Source organism: Rosa chinensis, chromosome 1, assembly GCF_002994745.2.
Source record: "Rosa chinensis cultivar Old Blush chromosome 1, RchiOBHm-V2, whole genome shotgun sequence".
Classification (NCBI taxonomy): Eukaryota; Viridiplantae; Streptophyta; class Magnoliopsida; order Rosales; family Rosaceae; genus Rosa; species Rosa chinensis.
In genome coordinates this window covers 58270431-58287901 of record NC_037088.1, presented here as the reverse complement: position 1 = coordinate 58287901, position 17471 = coordinate 58270431, and the positions used below count along the sequence as shown (strand labels likewise).

Here is a 17471-nt window from a genome sequence, read left to right as displayed (position 1 = left end):
TCTTGTTAAAGAAGTGCAGAGGGGTTAACAAGATAGCTTTGCTTTATTTTAAAGTGAAAGAGTTGGCTGCAAACCTCCAACCACCAAAGTAGACTTTGAGCGACTTTCAGATTAAACAAATCTAACAAATGATAGCCTAATATTTAAAGAGGAAGAATTCATTTACTGTCGGTATTCTTTGCAAGTCATACTCACTAGGTCAGTTATCATAAAAAAAAAATTAAAAAAAAATACTCACTAGGTCAGTCTCAATTCTCAAAGGCTTATCCAGTTATGTTAAAGTATAACATCAACTGTAACAGTTCCCCTCCACCTGTCATCATCAATCATTATGGTTTAGGAGTTGTGTTGGATGTGAAGACTATAGAGATAATTATTCAAACCATAATAAAAAAGCTTCAGTGAGTTTTCATTTTTAGCTGAATATAGAATCCTATTCTCATGAAAAGCCTATTCATGACAACTTAGTTACCCAACAGTTTGATGGTTCTTCTGTATGAAACTTGAAAAAAAAACCAGTCTTTTTTGTTTCTTTGTTTTAGTTAAAAGGTAGTTTCATGTAATATCAAAACCAGAATGATAATATATGCATCAACCATTTACATTTAGAAACAATCGTCTAGCACTGAATTCGCCTGAGCAAACATGAAGAAGTGACTACCTAGTTCTTCCACATCTAGAAAGCTCGAGACCATACTAACATGGATCTAAATAGTACACCGACAAATTTAACTTTATATTAGGTTCCTATGAATGAAGTCAAATGTATCACGTTGCATAGGTTTTTAAGGACATGTTTGGTATGGGATATGGAAAGTCTTGGAGTTGTAGACTATTTCCCAATGCCAAAAAGTGGAGCACGTTTTGACTGCGATTGAAATATGAAGATTGCGTATCTACCCTGATAACTGAAAAAGACAATATTCGCAAGCAATCAAACAATGCGTAATGAAACTAAAGGAACTGCTCACATGTAGATTAGAACCTTACTACCTTCCAAGTTGAGCAAATATGGATAGGAAAAAAGAAGGTGATCATGCATGCTAAAGTTCTTCACTGCATATACAACATTACACTGTGATGATTCTAATGGTTCGAGCGAGTATTAATTACTCGTAAGGTCGTAAGCCACAACAACAGATGAGGCATATAAGTACTAACTAACACTAATGGCTACAAACTATCTGCTTCTAATTATCAGAGTCTCTAAAACTAAAACTACCTGTCTTTGAGGCTTCAAAATTTGCCAGACATCCCCATGCACATTTACTTTACAATATTGTCACTAGGTTGATTGCAGAGAACAAGGTGGTGATTCGTAACCACGGGACTAGCTCATGGATGCAGTGCTAATGATTTTCTACATTGTCTTCAACAATTTCATTTTCCCCGTCTTTCCCCCTACTGAAAATCTCACCATCATAAAACCCTGCATGTCGACCAAGATAAACAATGTAATTAAAAGAACCAAGCTCATTCAGTAATTATTAACACTCCCATTTCCAGGTATAAAATTACCAGAGCCCAAATCCTCGGCATCATCATTTGAGGGTCCTAAAAGCATCGTGCTAGCAGAGGGTGAGTCAAGTGCCATCCAACTTGAACTCTCAAGGTCTTCCGAGCACACGTCTTTCCCTGTTACCCAGTCTTCAACAATGCTAATGCTTGCAAATGATATAGGATCCATACAATCTTCTCCAATGTTTTTATCAACCCTGTTAGAAAGATAAATTATAATTAGCAACAAGAAATGAATTTTTTCCTCTTCCCATTTTTGGCCCCAATTGATAAATTCATACAGGCTCAATTGCTTTCTGCTTACATTTGTCTGAGTCGTAGGTTGTACTGAACAAAGACAAGGTCCCTGAGACGTTGGCGCTCTAGGCAGTTCCTTATGCTGTGTGCTTTCTCAAAAGGAATCTGACTTTGCCTATACCCAATTGAACCACAAGTTTGACTGAGAACGCGAATTGCCAAGCGAGCTAGATTTGGGCAACCGCCACCGTATGTTGACCACCATTCAGCTGAGACAAGTATGTTAAAGGAATAAATAGATAGCAGTTGAACAATGGCAAATATATTTTTGTCAAAATATTACTTGCATGACAAATACAGTATGCATAGAAGGTACCTTCCCTCGGCATCAAGAGTTGGACCAAATACAACCAAAAGATCAAAGAGCTTCCGTCTAACCAATCAAATAAAAATAAAAGTCCTGGGAGCTTCTTCCAAATGACTATCAATTAGAGTTCAGAAACAAAGCACAATGATCTAACATATAAAAGTGCTTATAGATGGTCATGTATACTATTGTGATTGAGAAAGACCCTTTATCTGTTGACCTGTGTCTGTAAAGCATATCAAGCAACTTATATATGTTTCCTTCAATGGTAGAGGTACTCTATAAAAGTGCTAATAACTAAAGCACTGTAAGATATGTTATAATATACGGTTGGAATTAAATATCAACTTTAATATAATGAGCTCTCACCAGGAAGCAGAGTGTCTCTTGCCCGAATGGCCATCTTCCTCCGAAAATCCCCGGCAGCATTCTTGTATGAAATTATCTCTTTCATGATTTTATCTTGGACTTTTATATCGGGAACCAATCTCTCTATGCAATCATACATTCCTGACTGGATACTATTATGGATATCTCCTTCAATGCTATAAAATATTTTAGGGTTAAGGTAGAACCCTGCAGTATGAAGAGGAAAATTCCAATGCTGTTCCCATCGTTGATCTATAATATTCCAGTACACCATGTACTCCTCTCTCTTGACAAGTTCTTTCTTAATTGCTTCTTTTGCCCGATACATTCCAGCATAAATAAAACCCATTGCAGGCCTCTTCTCACAACCAACCATTCTCAAAACTCGCAAGAGAGGACCTGTCAGACGAACAACCAGGGTGCATGAGGACCAAAATGATTGATCCCTGTCACTTATAAGATCTGACATCTCCAATCCCCCTGGTTCCTTTGAATATGGGCACTCCATCCACTCTTGCGAAGTCACCATGACCTGTAAACAGTGTTTCAGCTCAGCCAGTCGTTTCAATGTTGTAAAGTTTGTACCAAAGCGAGTGACTCCTGGTTCTACTATATCATTGCCAAAAGTGGACCTTCTAACCATATTTAAAACTACATTGTTATTGTACACAAACTTTGTGATGGATCTAGCTTGCTCAATTACTGCATGTATCCACTCAATGCTACAAAAATCCTCAAGTATCAAGTCCAGACAACGAGCTGCACATGGAATCCAATACAGAGTAGGGAATGTATCAGTCAACCTTCTCCCTGCAACTATAAATTGCTCTTCACAGCTAGTAATCACTTGAACTACATCTCCTACTCCAACATATTCTACCACTCTCCTAAGCAAATCGTAAAGAGCATCTGAGGAATTTATAATCGCTGATGCATCCATAGATTCCAAAAACACAGTTCCTTCGGGACAGTACACCAGAAAACTTAGCATAACATTATCTAACTCGGTGTTCCACTGATCAACCAAAATAGAGCAACCAGTCCTTCCCCACGTTGCCCTATGTTTATCAATATTATTCCTCGCTTCCTCAACCGAATTCTTCAATATCCAACTCCGAAGATCATGATACGTGGGAGGCTCAACCCCTTGACCTCCCGAAGCAATTGCATCAATCATTGGTTGGAGATAATCTGAGTTCAATGCCTCCGGAGGTGCCCCAATATCAAACAAAAATCTCCCAATTGCCTCGTGAACATAACTGTTCACTTTTCTAGAAACCAATGCACCACTATTACAGACACCATGAGCACCATGGGACGATGAAGAGCTTTTCCCTCTCCCCCTCTTCCTCCTATCCATACTCCTAACACTCATTATCCCCTCTCGATTCACCAACAACCTCGAACTAGTCTCAAGTGGAACTCCAGTCAACTCAAGCGCATTATTGACATCACTCTGAATCCCACCAAGTGAGTCCACCTCACCATCCGGCGGGGGAGTAATGTTAGTAATCTCCTCATCAAGCTTCTGCCTATTCCTCTTCTTAACCACAACCCCATCTAAACTCTGCTGCATTAAAGCCCGAACATCCGGCGGAACCCTCAAACAAGTGGAAGCATTGCCCTTCTGGCCTGCAAGGTGTTCCTTAATCCTATGAATCCCTCCACCCCTAAACAACTTGCTACAATATATACACTTGAGCTGAATTCTATCCCCACTCTTAAACATTTGGCAGTGTTTCCAAGCCGGGTCATGTTTCTGTGACGTAATCGCCACAGGCTCCATTACCAAACCTGTAGCCATTTCAGAAAAAAAAAAACCAACCTCAACAAATTAACCACTCCATGTAAAAATTGCCAAAACCCATTACAACACAGTCATTTTCTTCTTCAATTTTCGATTCAAAGATTCAAACTTTACCAAGCAATTCAATTCAAGACTGTAACTTTTTCAGTAATTGAATGACGGAAATGAAAAAAAACTGAGAGAGAAATGAGAGAGAGCTTACTTGTGTTTTTGGTTTCTTTGAAAGCTTCTGAGACAGAGAACCCAATTTGAGAAACAGAACCGAGTTAAGGTGGTTAGGGAGGATTTTTATAAACCGTGGGCGGGTGACTGGACGGGCCGGTTAGGGTTTGGTTCAGCCGGTTGTGATGGACCAGATTTAACCGGTGATCCGGTCAGAGCAATATTAGTTAGAGGTTCGAACGGGTTTGGGGAACGAGGTTACCTAACGTTCCGGTCGCCTCGCTAACGAGCCGTGAGGCCCGTGACTAGAGTTGAAACTCGGACCAACCGCCGCCCCGCGAATTGACTGAACCGGCGATCCGTGGTAGTTATTTATCAAAGCAAATACTTCGTGCGGGTTGCATATTGTAACGCTACAATTGATCAGGTTGAGAATTTGGGTGAATAAAATGGTTAATTATGTTCTAGGTTTGATCAAAAAAAAAAAAATTGTGTTCTAGGTGTCTAGTTAGAAATGATTTTTCTTAGAATAACCTATTAATTATTTAAGACAGAGACCCGAATTTAAGACTTATTTTAATATTGGAAAAAGAAATTGTAATAGATGAACTAACTAGTTCATGTATATGAGAATTTGTCATGATTCAACATTTTGCGGAGATAAGAAAAAAGCAAAGAATGATCTGGTGCATTGAAGTGAACTAGTTATGTGATCTCGTAATCTTTGACTCATAAGCGTAGTTGAGGTGGCAAAATTATTTAGTTCGATAATAGTTTCTTAAAAGGTCAGACATGAGAAAGTGAAGTAAACCCACGAAGCTCGAGACCATTAAATATATTCTTTTTTAAAAAATTATATTAAATAAACTTAAAAGAAAGATTGCATAGCGCAATAGATGAATGCATTCCAATCAAATTTTTTTTTTTCTGCAATTAAAAACCAATGTCATGAAAGATCCAATTCTAGAATTCAGATTCATGAGATGAACTTCAAACTTCTTCATTTGAGAATTAAAGTAGTTGAAGTTCAACTAGGGATTCTAAATCTCTTCTATTTATAAATTGTTGTCTTTTGTAGGCCTTTATCGATGAAAAAATAATCGGCATATGAATTTTTACGGAAAAAAATTCAATGTCATAAGAGAGTTTGTCAATAAAGTTCCGTCGGCAAAAGTGTGTCCGTTTATATTTTATATTATGGGAAGATTTTGCCCACAAGCAAAAATGAACACCACGAGACTTGGAGCCACATAGGATTTGTAATCCCACTTCAAACTTTGTTGGTGTATCCGTTGAGCCTAATTACCTAATTATGCAGAAGATGATTGATGACTGCTGAGAGTTACATAGGATTTTGTAATTTCACTTCAAACCTGGAGAGTTGGAGCTTCAATCAAAAAAGGTTAGTAGAGCAAAGTGCAAATCCATTCAAGAACTCGAGGCTTGCTCGTTAACAAAATCTTAAAAAGAAGAGCCTCTGATAACAATGTATTTTTGTTCGCTTCTTTTTCCAGACAAGGCTCATGTTCATAAGGCTAGTAGATCCAATCCACAATAAATTTGGTATTCTATAATGAGACTCTGAGCAAAAGAGGATGGAATCTCATGCTAAAAGAAGAACTAAAGTTGGAGGTTTTACTGGTTACTTTGAAACGCTTGCTTTGCGAATTTCAGTCTAAAACGAAAGCTTTTTACATGCAAGTGAATTTTCACTTTTCAGCGAACTTTACAAAATAATACAAAGAATCTCTTGCAATTGGTAACCGTTATTACATGTGCAGTTGTTCTTTAAAGTTACCACTCCGTTCATGATAGCGTGAAAGAAGGAATCGCCTATTTAAAACACTCTGATTCATCTTCATTGTTCATATCATATCATCAAATGCCAATCTCACTAGTCCTCTGTTTCCTCATCTCCCTCTCCTTCACTGGTATACTCTCATCTTCTTACTTGGTTTCTAAAGCAGTTCTGGATTTCCAAGGCTTGCATTATAACATTATCTTTTATGTGTTATTGTGTTGCAGATGGGACTCAACTCATCATAGTGAACAACTGCAAGGAGAGCATATGGCCCGGGATCCTGGGCACTGCCGGCCACCTGACTCCTCAAGACGGCGGCTTCCATCTCCCCAGCGGCCAGCAACTCCTCCTTGACGTCCCTGAGAACTGGTCCGGAAGAATTTGGGGGCGGCAAGGCTGCTGCTTTGATCCAAGCACTGGCAAGGGCTCGTGCCTAACCGGTAGTTGCGCTGGGCTCCTACAATGTAGGGGACTCGGTGGAGTCCCCCCTGCCACACTCGTCGAAATGACACTCGGAACTCCTAAATCCGCCTTGCATTTCTACGATGTGAGCTTGGTTGATGGTTTCAACGTTCCCATTTCCATGGTGCCGATTGGTGGTGGTGTTGGATGTGGTGTTGCTGCTTGTGAGACTGACTTGAATGTATGCTGTCCCCTTGCCTTGGTGGTCAAGAAACAAGGTCGGGTTGTGGGTTGTAAGAGTGCTTGTTTGGCTGCAAAGACAGATAGGTATTGCTGTACTGGGGAGTTTGCAGATCCAGAGAGTTGTAAGCCTAGTGTTTTTGGGCATCTTTTTAAGGCTATTTGTCCCAAGGCTTATAGTTATGCCTTTGATGATTCTACAGGGCTCAAGACCTGTGTGGCTCCTAGGTATGTCATCACATTTTGTCCCCCTAACTTGGGATGATATTTTAGCAGAGGAAACTTCTGGAATTTTTGTCGCTAATTGTCAATGTTATGCAACATTTGGTTCTTTGTTTTCTTTAATTTATTTCCTAGTATTGGAAATTTGGAAGAGCAGCATTCAAACTGGAGCCAGACAGATGTAGGAGTAACTATATATCTACCAGTTTGGCCTCAAAAATGGCTAAAATGAGATGACCATTTCTTTTCCTACAATTGTTCAACATATCAAGAAACGCAGCATAAAAACCAATATTTGTTTTTCTTTGGACTGAAAGTGAAAAGTAAAACGCCAGTAATTTTCTTGATACCTCTGGCGTTTTATCAAAATCAGAGACATAAACCAAAGATGGGCTGCTAAAAAGAAGCATAGACAGCAAAGAATTATCACTGAATGAGCATCAAACACCCAATTAGATGATCTAATATGTCAACATAACTCTATAGTGCAAAGCATTTCATTTCATATAACAGCCATACAGCATAGCATCATCAAAATAACTGAAATAAAAAAAATAAAAAAATGGATTCAAAGCCTTTATAACTGGAAGGTTCCTTAATTAGAAATATAAAATCATCAAATACCATACATCAAAGAAAAAAACTTATGGAGGACTCCACCTGGTAACATACTTTTTGTACAGTCACGACCACAAAATCTACTACCGCCTTGCTTTTTACACCCTTAAAACTTGTACACTAAAATTATCTCCTCTGCAGGGGCCTCAGGTTTGTTCACCGTCTGAGCCGCGACTACTCTAAGGTATATCCTCAAACTAACAATGTACAGTTTTTTAAGTACAACCAACAATCTTTATTTTCATTGCTCCTATCCATTTGAATCAATAGACAGAGCCTTTACTAGAGACATGAAACAAAGAGAGAGGGGCTCATATTATCCTCAGTTAGCTGTACAACTTCATTCCCGCGCGCCCCATCTAAGCAGTAGCAGTAGCAGGTGGACATTGTGGAGTCAGGATGCTAATCCTCTTCTCTGCAAAACATTCAGATTTTTGTTAGTTCTCTGCAAATCATATGGCATATGTCGAAAATCGTCATTTCTTTGTCAGCATGTCAATCAGAAACTGAAAGTTGCATTAATTATTCTTATAGTGGGGAAAACCCAAAAGGTGACTTGGAAGTAATTTTCTGTGTCATATGAAACCATCACTGCAGGTAGAATGGATACAATTACATTTCTTATCCAAATGCTACTTCATTGAAGACAAGATATGCGGAGGTATATGCTAATAGTAGATTCATCACATGAATAGGTAAGATAAGTGTGTGTGTGTGTGGGGGGGGGGGGGCATATGCATGTTTTGGAGTATGATAGTTGATCACTTATAGTCTGCAAGTGTAGCAGAGCACCCATACTGAAAGCACCATAAACATGTGCATTGATGGATAGGACAACAACATGCAATACAATCAGATAAACGTAGAACATATGAAGGTTTGCGTCTCAAGTACAAACAAAGGCAAAGAACAAAATTAGAAATAAAGACGAAAGAGAAAGAAAACAGTACCTCCAGCAGCAACAAGTTTCTCTACACGTGCAACTATATGCTTCCCATAAGTATACTTCTTCAGAGCATTCAGATGAACCTTAATACGGTTAAGGATTAGTTCAAGTTGCTGGTCATCACAAGTTTCCAAAACTTTCTGTACAACATAATTTGCGAACTGGTCCTTCATCATTGCCTAAATTCATACAAAGAAATTGAAGAATGGACATTAGCAGTTGACGAAGACGTGAAATTACATATCTTAAACTCCTAGAAAATCATTATCAGAGACACACAAAATCAGCTAGTGGAATATCTCACAACAACAAAGCAAAGAAATAAATTACAAAAGCTTCAACGTGTAAAATAAGTGGCTAGTATTTAGGAAGAAAAGAAGAAAAATAAATAGAAGAAATAGATTGGCCTCGTTAACCTAAAGTAATAGGATAGCCATCGATTACAGTTCAGTATCATTCATACTATGTGGAAGGATGTAATTTATTCAGTTTAACAAGATAGATAGATACATCAACCCATAACATCAAGTTGAATGTCATATTTAGCATTGGATGAACACACAACACGAACAGAAGGATCAACTATCTAAAGATGATATCAGGAAGTAAGCCAATGAGTCTTTGGTTTCCAACCAGTTAGTTTCACCCATGGTTAACCTAAAGGGCCACCATTTCAGCTATTGTATAATAAAAAGATATGGGAAACTGTATGGAATAGCTTCTTAAGACGTAAACTTGACTACACAGTCAAATATTGAAGATTGATCAATGAGAAAAGACGGGAATTAAAAATATAATTACAATAAGTGAATATGTTCAGAAAAAGTTCATGCTTTAAACTTATAGAGCCAAATAAAAGACAAACCTGAAGGGGTTCGTTTTCATCAGTGGTACCGAGCATCTCAGTGACAAGGGCCTGGCGCTCAGCAAGAGTTCCAAAAGTTAAACACTTCTCTATAACATTGGAGGCAAATTTCTGCTGGCTCATTTGAACAATCTGCCCAGTTAGTTTCCTAATTATATCTGAGCGCTCGTCTGGCTTTCCATGCTCCAGCACATGCTGTAAAATGACATATAAATCAATTAATAACTAAGTTCAAAATAATAGATAGAAGTGCAAAACAGAGATAAATACAGCAGCACAAGGGGGTAATATCATTTTTTTTTTTCAAATTAAATCACAAATTACAATATATGAGTTGGTGATGGTGGGTTGTTAGCAAGTAGGTGCACTTCAGGTTAACATTAAACTATTAGCTTATAGTGCTTAGATTCAACTGTAGTCACAGCATATTTGTTGTTTCAAAGTTTATGAGTAGCAAAGCAGCTTTGACATGTAAAAGTAATTCACAAGGCGAAGGAACAGATGTGTTGAAAAGGTATTCAGTCAAAAACAGATCTGCCCAAAGTCGAAAGAGAACTCGCCAAAAATACAGGCAAATCAAATATATGCGTAAAACAACTCAGCCATCGAGTTCAAGAACTCCCCAAAATGGGCCTATCATCTTTTTACTAAGTTCCATTCAATCCCTACATTAAACCAGTTGATTTTATATAACACCAGGAAGCCTGACAAATATCATTAACCAACATTATAATTCATAATTAAGCTTCAACCCAAAAAGAATGGCTACTAAATCGAGAGTTCTATATGAGAGTACTATATGGTACAATTATCAAGAATGTGCCTCAATGTGGAATTATTCTAACCGTCCCACTAATGAAGAACCAACCAAAGTCGAGCTTAAGATGAGAAGTAAAATGTGGAGAGCCAGATATAAAGCCATGTTACCATGCCATCAATATCCAACCCAAGCTTAGTCTATTGAGTAATGAGGTCCATTGATACTGTGGAGTCTATCTAGCCAATGTGAGATTATTATCTTTATGAAAATGAAATGACAAGATATAAGTTTCCTAGAAATGCAACAAACCTGCACAACATAATTTCCATACTGATCTTGTGCCAAAGTGCAAACAGCATGCAAAATCTCATCCATCATTATCTGCTGCGTTTTGGGATCATGGCAGTGCTCCAAAATTCTCTGTTAGATAAAAAAAATATCATTAAGAATCACAAGTTACATAGATGATTGGCAGGCATGCACAGATAAACTTGATTGGAAAATGGATATTACCTGTATGACACGACAACCATATGGATGAGTTGACAGTGTCACAACTTGATCATAAAAGGTTGAAACAACAAACTGGATAGCATCTTCAGGTATACATTCAATACACTTCTGGATGACATGGTTCCCATTTTGATCACGAACACAACGCATAATGTGACCATCCAGTTCTGTGACCATTTGAGTCTGCTGGTCCAGATCAACAACTTCTATAGCCTAAAAGATAAAAACGACTGTGTATCAAACCCATGTTCTATGGCATGCATACCATGTAAACAGTTTACAACTTTTTACAAATTCTCACTGAACCATATAAATAAATTTTTGTACTACTATGTAAGCCAAGTTTAGATGATCTATACCTAAGGTCATATCCCACTTCCGTGGAAATAACTGAAGAAAATCCCAAATAATAGTGTTCTTTAAGAGCATATAAACCTCAGTGATATAACCAAATTCAATTTGCTAAAATCATGTTGTTAACGTAATCCACTAAAGAGAATAAACCTGTAGCATTCCCCCCCCCCCCATTAGACATCATTAGCGAAAGGTTCAGAACCCATAATAACATCATTAGCGTGCCGCCCCATTAGACATTTTTTGTGTACAAACTTGTATAAGGTACTATACCTGTTTTATACACAAGAAACCCAAATAGCATGTGGAAGATAGTCAATATGACATGTCACTGCCACAACTGACTGAACATACCTTCTGGATCACTCGACAGCCATACATTTGAAGGCTAAGGGTCAGCACATGCCCAGTGAGCTGGTCAGCCAGTTCTCTAATTTGTGCTGCAGAACCGTGCTCGAAAAACTGAACTCAAAATGCAAAGGTTAGCCACATGAAGAACTATTAAATATCTCTTTTCAACCCTGCACATCATAAACATGCTAGTACACATAACATATGCAACCAGCAGATGAGGGTGAATCAATCTACGAGGGAGTGAGAAATCACCTTCTGAATCACATAATTACCAAACACATCAGTCATCAAAGAAAGGGCTTGGGGCATAATTTCATCAAAAACCATGTTCTTTTCTTCGGTTGTGGCAGTTTCAAGTTTCTGTTGAATGAACCTACTCCCATACTGGTCCGCACTGTTAAAGGAATTGTATGAGTATATTACACTGTAGAGATACAGGAAAGTATTAAAGGGAAAAGTTTAAGAGAGCATCAGAAGATATATACCTGAACTCAACAACATGGCCTGAAATTTCTGAAAGTTCAAAACATTTAGTCTTATTGCTCTTGAACTCATCTAGCAAAGAGGATGCAAAACTTTCATCGAAATTTCCACCAGTTTCAGAGTGCCAAGCTCCCATGAGACCTCCACTCATGTTCCTCATCCCCGAAGAAAAACGCAAGTTCCTGTCACTGTGTCTGACAGGACTACCTGGTCCAACGGGAGAGTTTGGAAGAAGGGGACTTGCAGAATAAGACATGCCAAGCCCAAATGCTGGATTTCCATAATAACCATGATTCAAGCTACCAGACTTACCCATGTAGGGAGCACCAAACTGTGATTTTTGAGGCGAAAGTAATTGTCCCAGATAAGCTTTTTGCAACCCCAGAAAGTCCACATACATGCCTTCCCTGTCTGCTGTGGGGTCATGAAGGGATGCAAGCTGTGCAGCAGCAGCATACTCATTTGATCTTAAATACTGCAGATACAAGGGGTCCATCAGGGGCATCTGAAGAGCCCCTCCGGCAGCATGATTTCCACCCCTCCCCATATTCTGCAATTCAGCAGCTGCTGCTAACAAATTTGGTCCCAGAGACATACCTCCTCCAAAGGCTCCAGAGTCCAAGCCACCCATTGCAGAAACAGCAGCAGCATTTTCAAACAAGGGTGGTAAATTACCATTACCCAGTGGGCTCCCCATCATGGAGGGTGACGATGGACTAACAGAATACCCAGCTAACCCATAGTTTGCAAATGAGGAATTCATACCGTCTACACTCTGATAGTGAGAGACTGAGCTTCCTCGGCCATTAAGAGCTGGGGCAGAGGGTCCTCTCAAGTATGAGTTAGCAGAAGATACAGCAGGATTGTTAATTTCAGCTAGCCCATCAGACATCAGTGAAGGGTTGTTCTGGTCCCTCCCAAATCCACTGCCTTTGGCCATATTCTGATAAGAGTTTTTGGTAGACTGGGAAACAGAATGCAAATGATAATTCCCTGAATCAGGCTTGTTCATATATGAATTTTGTTTAATATGGTTCCGATCCCCTTGCATATCAAAGTGGTTATCACCTTGAATCTGTGAATGTGCATGATTCTCTTCATGCATCCTACTGTTTTTTGACAGGTTCATACCAGATAAGGCAGCTACCAGATCTGCAGACTCTTTCACATTGGATGCGATACCATTATATGAATTTTGACCACCGACACTATTTTTATCAGTGGAAGGAGCTCTTCCTCCTCCAACTGGTGGAATCCGGGGACTAGGAGCCCTAGATACAAGCTGAGGATCTGGTGTGGTGCTTCTTGACAGTGAGCCACCTAGAGCAGAAGCATAAGTATGAGAGCCCGAGGAACCAAAGTTCTGGGCAGCAGACATACCCTGCTTATTTCCACCAGAGCGCAAAGCATCTAAAGATGCCAAATCACGATGCATCTGAGCATACTGGGTATCTGAAGTTTCAACACCATCATCAAATGCATTCCGGCTAGCTGGACGAGAAGGGTGCCTTGAGCCAGTTGTATTCTGTATATCATCCTGCATCACAATACCAAAGGTAAAGACAACAGCTTTGATGAAAATATTGAAAAATCAACCTTATTTTTTCAGTCAAAACAAAATCAAAGTTAATCAGGGAAAACTTTACAAAACCAAAAGACCACAGGAACAGATCCCAAAGCACCCCCAACTCATAGTAACAATTCAGACAAGCAACTGTCACTAACACAATTTATGAACTTGGTCATACTTGATAAGAATGAATAAACATGTAAACTAAGGTTGAAACATACTCACTTAATAGCAGTACTCATCAACTATTCAACTAGTTCCAACACAAACAAACAACTTCATCAAAACACAAAGATACAGATAACAAAGAAAACCATTCAAGATGGCAACTTTACTCGACTAGTACTACAAACATGGAACCACGTTCAACACCCTATTCAGATTCAGATAACAAACGAATGGTTTTAAGATAACAACTTCCCCCAACTAGTTCAACAACACATAAAAACATTCAGATAACAAGGAAAAACCATTAAAGATCAAAACTTTACCTGAAGAATCTCGGCAATACTCTTCTGCCTACTCCCAAGGCCCAACCCGGGCAACCCAATCAGCCCATCTCCGCCCCACTCTCCATTCCTCGCCGCCGCCCCATTCTCCGGCTGCACCGAAAAAAGTGACCCTTCACCACTACCACCCCTCCCGCCTTTCCTCCTATCCCCAATGCCTCCGACCCCAGAACCTCCTCCGGCGCCGCCCCGCTGCGCAAACCGCCAGTCCTCCTTGGACCTCAGCGGCGGCGGTAGCCGCGGATTGAGATTGACATTGGCGTAGTAGTAGCTATGATAAGCCGGATCAGCCCTTAGCTCCTCCTCGCTCGCAAAGCCGTTAACGGCGTCGAAAAGACCGCCGACGGCGTTCAGCGACCCTTCTACGGTTGGTGGGGCCGACCCACTTCTGTATGGATTGAGCTCCTTCTCTCGCTCGCTCACTTCTTGCCTCTGCTGACGAATCAGAAGGCTCAAATCTTCACTGTAATCGCCGTTGTTCTTAAGCATGGATCGCATTGACATCTCGGACATCATCTTCGAATACGTATCAGTAACCATGTCAAACACAACTGTAAGAACTCATCAAACAAATTTTGAAGACGATAAACCCAGAAACTGGGGAAAAAAGATTGAAGCTTTGAGTTGGGTTTCAGCTGAGAAAGCCAGAAGAACCCAACTGGGATTGTCGCTCAAAGTTTTGGGTCGGAGAAAATTTGGGTTTTCTTAGTTAAAGATGTGATTTTTATGAGGATCGGATTGAGAGCAGGGAAGAACTGGGATGATGATCAAAAATGGAGGCAGCCATTTTTTTTTTTTTTTGGTTTGCTGAGGAGCGAAAGAGAAAAAAGAGGGAGGGAGACAGTGAAGTGAGGAAGAGGGCAATGATAAGCACGAGCAGTGGGGGAGTCTGAGCCGTTGGATGTGGAGAGGGACGGCTAGGATTTGTAGTGTTTTAGGGTTCTATATTTCATGGACTAACTGCTGCCTCTTTTGTTTTGGGCTTTAATTTCTATGGATTAACATGCTAAAGCATGTTTTTCACCTCTACAATTAAGGCACGTTTTAGATTTTTCTTTCTTTTTAGGGTTTCGTGTATTTGGGGGAAGAAATCTCAGTATACGTAATTACGTATCTTGTAGTCAATACAAGTCTATATACTAGCTATGGGAATATACGTGTCTTGTGAATGACATGAGGTAATTATTTTTTAGACCTTGTCCAATGATATTCTCATTAATTCATAGAGTAAATCTTGCTTGGACTGCTTTCACAAAAGAATATGTTCGTGTATTTTCAGTTATGATGAACTACGCGAATGAGATTTTATTTCGGTCGGAGGAAAAATTTATCACGTGTTTGCATTCCCTCACACTCGACGTCAATGAACTTTGTATTTAAATGTCTTTCTTCATATACAGACTTAACCCTAAAATAGATTGAACGAGAGAATAAAAGGTTTAGATTGTGAGTAGGGAATTGATTTCTTCTTTTTTCTTTTAATAGAGGAAGGCCATAACGATGGAATCTATAAAAGATAGTTGATTCTTGATTCAGTTAAGATTTTGTTTTGGACCAAGTTGATTAAATCTATATGTCGAATTTATGAATTGGAGATTTCATACAAAGTTTTCCACATATATAGTTTCCACTATGATTATAGTAATTTGACTTATTGATCATAATATAAATTTGTATTGACCTTTAATGATGAAGCCGTTATAAAATATCTTCAAGAATTCAGTTAACAGTGATTGATAAAGTTACTACAGACTGTTTTTCAAGGCTTTAGTATAACATATTAAGTTTCGATATAATATTATTTCTTTTAAATTTGATAAGATCAAATTTAAATGAGATAAATATCTTGTTATGTTAGAATCATGTTAAGTTGTAAATTAAATTAAGTAGTAACTTTGCCACATTCATCCTCTTAATTTATTGGGTCAAAAGCACATTTACCATCATCATGTCTTGTAGAGTTTAGAATATCACTCTCATTTTGGGGAGAGGAGACTTTATCATTACAGAGATCACATCCCAACTTGATCGAGAGGATTGTCTGTGTTGCAGAAAAAGATCAGGTTTGTTGTTGCACTCGTGGTGTCCCGCCACGTCATCGTGAACAAATAACAAAATATTTTTTTTGGAATCTTCATTTTCGGTCGCTTGCTTTGTTTTTCTCTGCAACCTGCAAACCCTTGTTGTATATATGTCCATGTATTGGCAAGTGCCATTTCCGGATTGGGGTGATGCTTAATTGCTTATCGTCATCTTTGAACTGTAAATTCTTCCTCTGCTGCTGGAAACTGTTTTATCCGAAACTGTATCTCCAGCGAATTGATGAATTAGTTGGAAGATAATTAATTTGACTGAAAGTTCAAGGAAAATGTAATGGTGCATTGAAGCTTATGTTACCTACTGTACAGTAATGAACGTGCTCATTTAGCTTGTTCTTAACTTGTTTTGTAACCTTTTGCTGACAGCGTTTGAAAGCATTCAAGACGGGAGTCGTGAACGTACATAAGCATTATTATGTTGAAATTATGCATATAGTGGATAGTACAATATAGCCATATAATGTGAAGGTAAAATCGTTGTGGAATTACAAAACAAGCAGATTTCTGTAGCAATCGAAGTAAAAGAAATTAAAATTAAAAGCTTGTAAAACTAACAATAAATGGTCATTTTCTGTAAGAGATGATGATGTGATCAAAAGTGAAGTTAACATCGCGAAATTATATTTTAAAGATATTGATATTCTCGAAGTGAGTAGCCAAGTATTGACAGTACTGTGTGGTGCATATATTATTAACAAAGTCAACATTAGTTTAAAGTTAGTCATCTTCCATTTGGAGTATAGTGAGATTTTCTCGTTAGTGCATAGCAAAAAAATCTTTTGTTACGACAAGAGCCTCATATAACAGGACATAAGACACATAATTTTTCATGAAGTTTGCAAGCACAAAATAACCTACCTATCATGGTTTCTAATGACAATTCCAACAGCAACACCCAAAATTTGTCAAAAAGAATAGATCATGAAGAAGGGATGATAAGATTATTTTTTTTAAATTAAGATAGTACTTTTCAATTTTCATCTTCACATATACGTTTTAAATAAACATTTCATGCTATTTTTTTTAGTGAAAAATACACTGATATAACTAAATATTAACTTCTTATTTAATTATATCTCATTAGAAATAATGTGAAATGTTTATTTACAACGTATTCGTTAAGATGAAAATTTTGAAATACCATCTTTTAAAATTAAATGTGTTCGTAACGTTGCGTGCTAGCTTCTCGTCCCACGCGCACCCATACTCAATTTTTTTGTACCACTATAGGTCTCTTGCAAACATCCTAACCCAATTAGCTCTTTTTTATTTCTT

At 38.5% G+C, this 17471-nt stretch overlaps 3 protein-coding genes across 5 annotated transcripts; 1 reads left to right on the top strand and 2 right to left on the bottom strand.

The window, feature by feature from the left end:
• Positions 1 to 1031: 1031 nt before the first annotated feature.
• Positions 1032 to 4655, bottom strand: LOC112182792. 2 transcript variants are annotated; one of them, XM_024321336.2, is made up of 5 exons: positions 4501 to 4655; positions 2492 to 4285; positions 1823 to 2024; positions 1519 to 1715; positions 1032 to 1429 (listed from the first exon to the last, which is right to left on the bottom strand). In XM_024321336.2, exons 2-5 carry the CDS (start codon positions 4275 to 4277, stop codon positions 1350 to 1352), a joined length of 2265 nt encoding a protein of 754 aa, XP_024177104.1. In that variant the 5' UTR covers positions 4278 to 4285; positions 4501 to 4655; the 3' UTR covers positions 1032 to 1349. The 2 variants fall into 2 exon arrangements, with proteins under 2 accessions (XP_024177104.1, XP_024177103.1); XM_024321335.1 differs by lacking the exon at positions 4501 to 4655 and having other exon boundaries at positions 2492 to 4295.
• Positions 4656 to 6296: 1641 nt separating this feature from the next.
• On the top strand, positions 6297 to 7307 carry LOC112182793 (thaumatin-like protein). The gene is made up of 2 exons (XM_024321338.2): positions 6297 to 6391; positions 6486 to 7307. Exons 1-2 carry the CDS (start codon positions 6343 to 6345, stop codon positions 7166 to 7168), a joined length of 732 nt encoding a protein of 243 aa, XP_024177106.1. The 5' UTR covers positions 6297 to 6342; the 3' UTR covers positions 7169 to 7307.
• Positions 7308 to 7683: 376 nt separating this feature from the next.
• On the bottom strand, positions 7684 to 14948 carry LOC112182790 (pumilio homolog 1). Of its 2 annotated transcripts, XM_040509497.1 has the most exons (10): positions 14080 to 14948; positions 12331 to 13555; positions 12021 to 12225; positions 11788 to 11929; positions 11536 to 11643; positions 10828 to 11040; positions 10624 to 10734; positions 9555 to 9749; positions 8694 to 8868; positions 7684 to 8158 (listed from the first exon to the last, which is right to left on the bottom strand). In XM_040509497.1, exons 1-10 carry the CDS (start codon positions 14635 to 14637, stop codon positions 8103 to 8105), a joined length of 2988 nt encoding a protein of 995 aa, XP_040365431.1. In that variant the 5' UTR covers positions 14638 to 14948; the 3' UTR covers positions 7684 to 8102. The 2 variants fall into 2 exon arrangements, with proteins under 2 accessions (XP_040365431.1, XP_024177102.1); XM_024321334.2 differs by having other exon boundaries at positions 12021 to 13555.
• Between the last annotated feature and the right edge of the window lie 2523 nt (positions 14949 to 17471).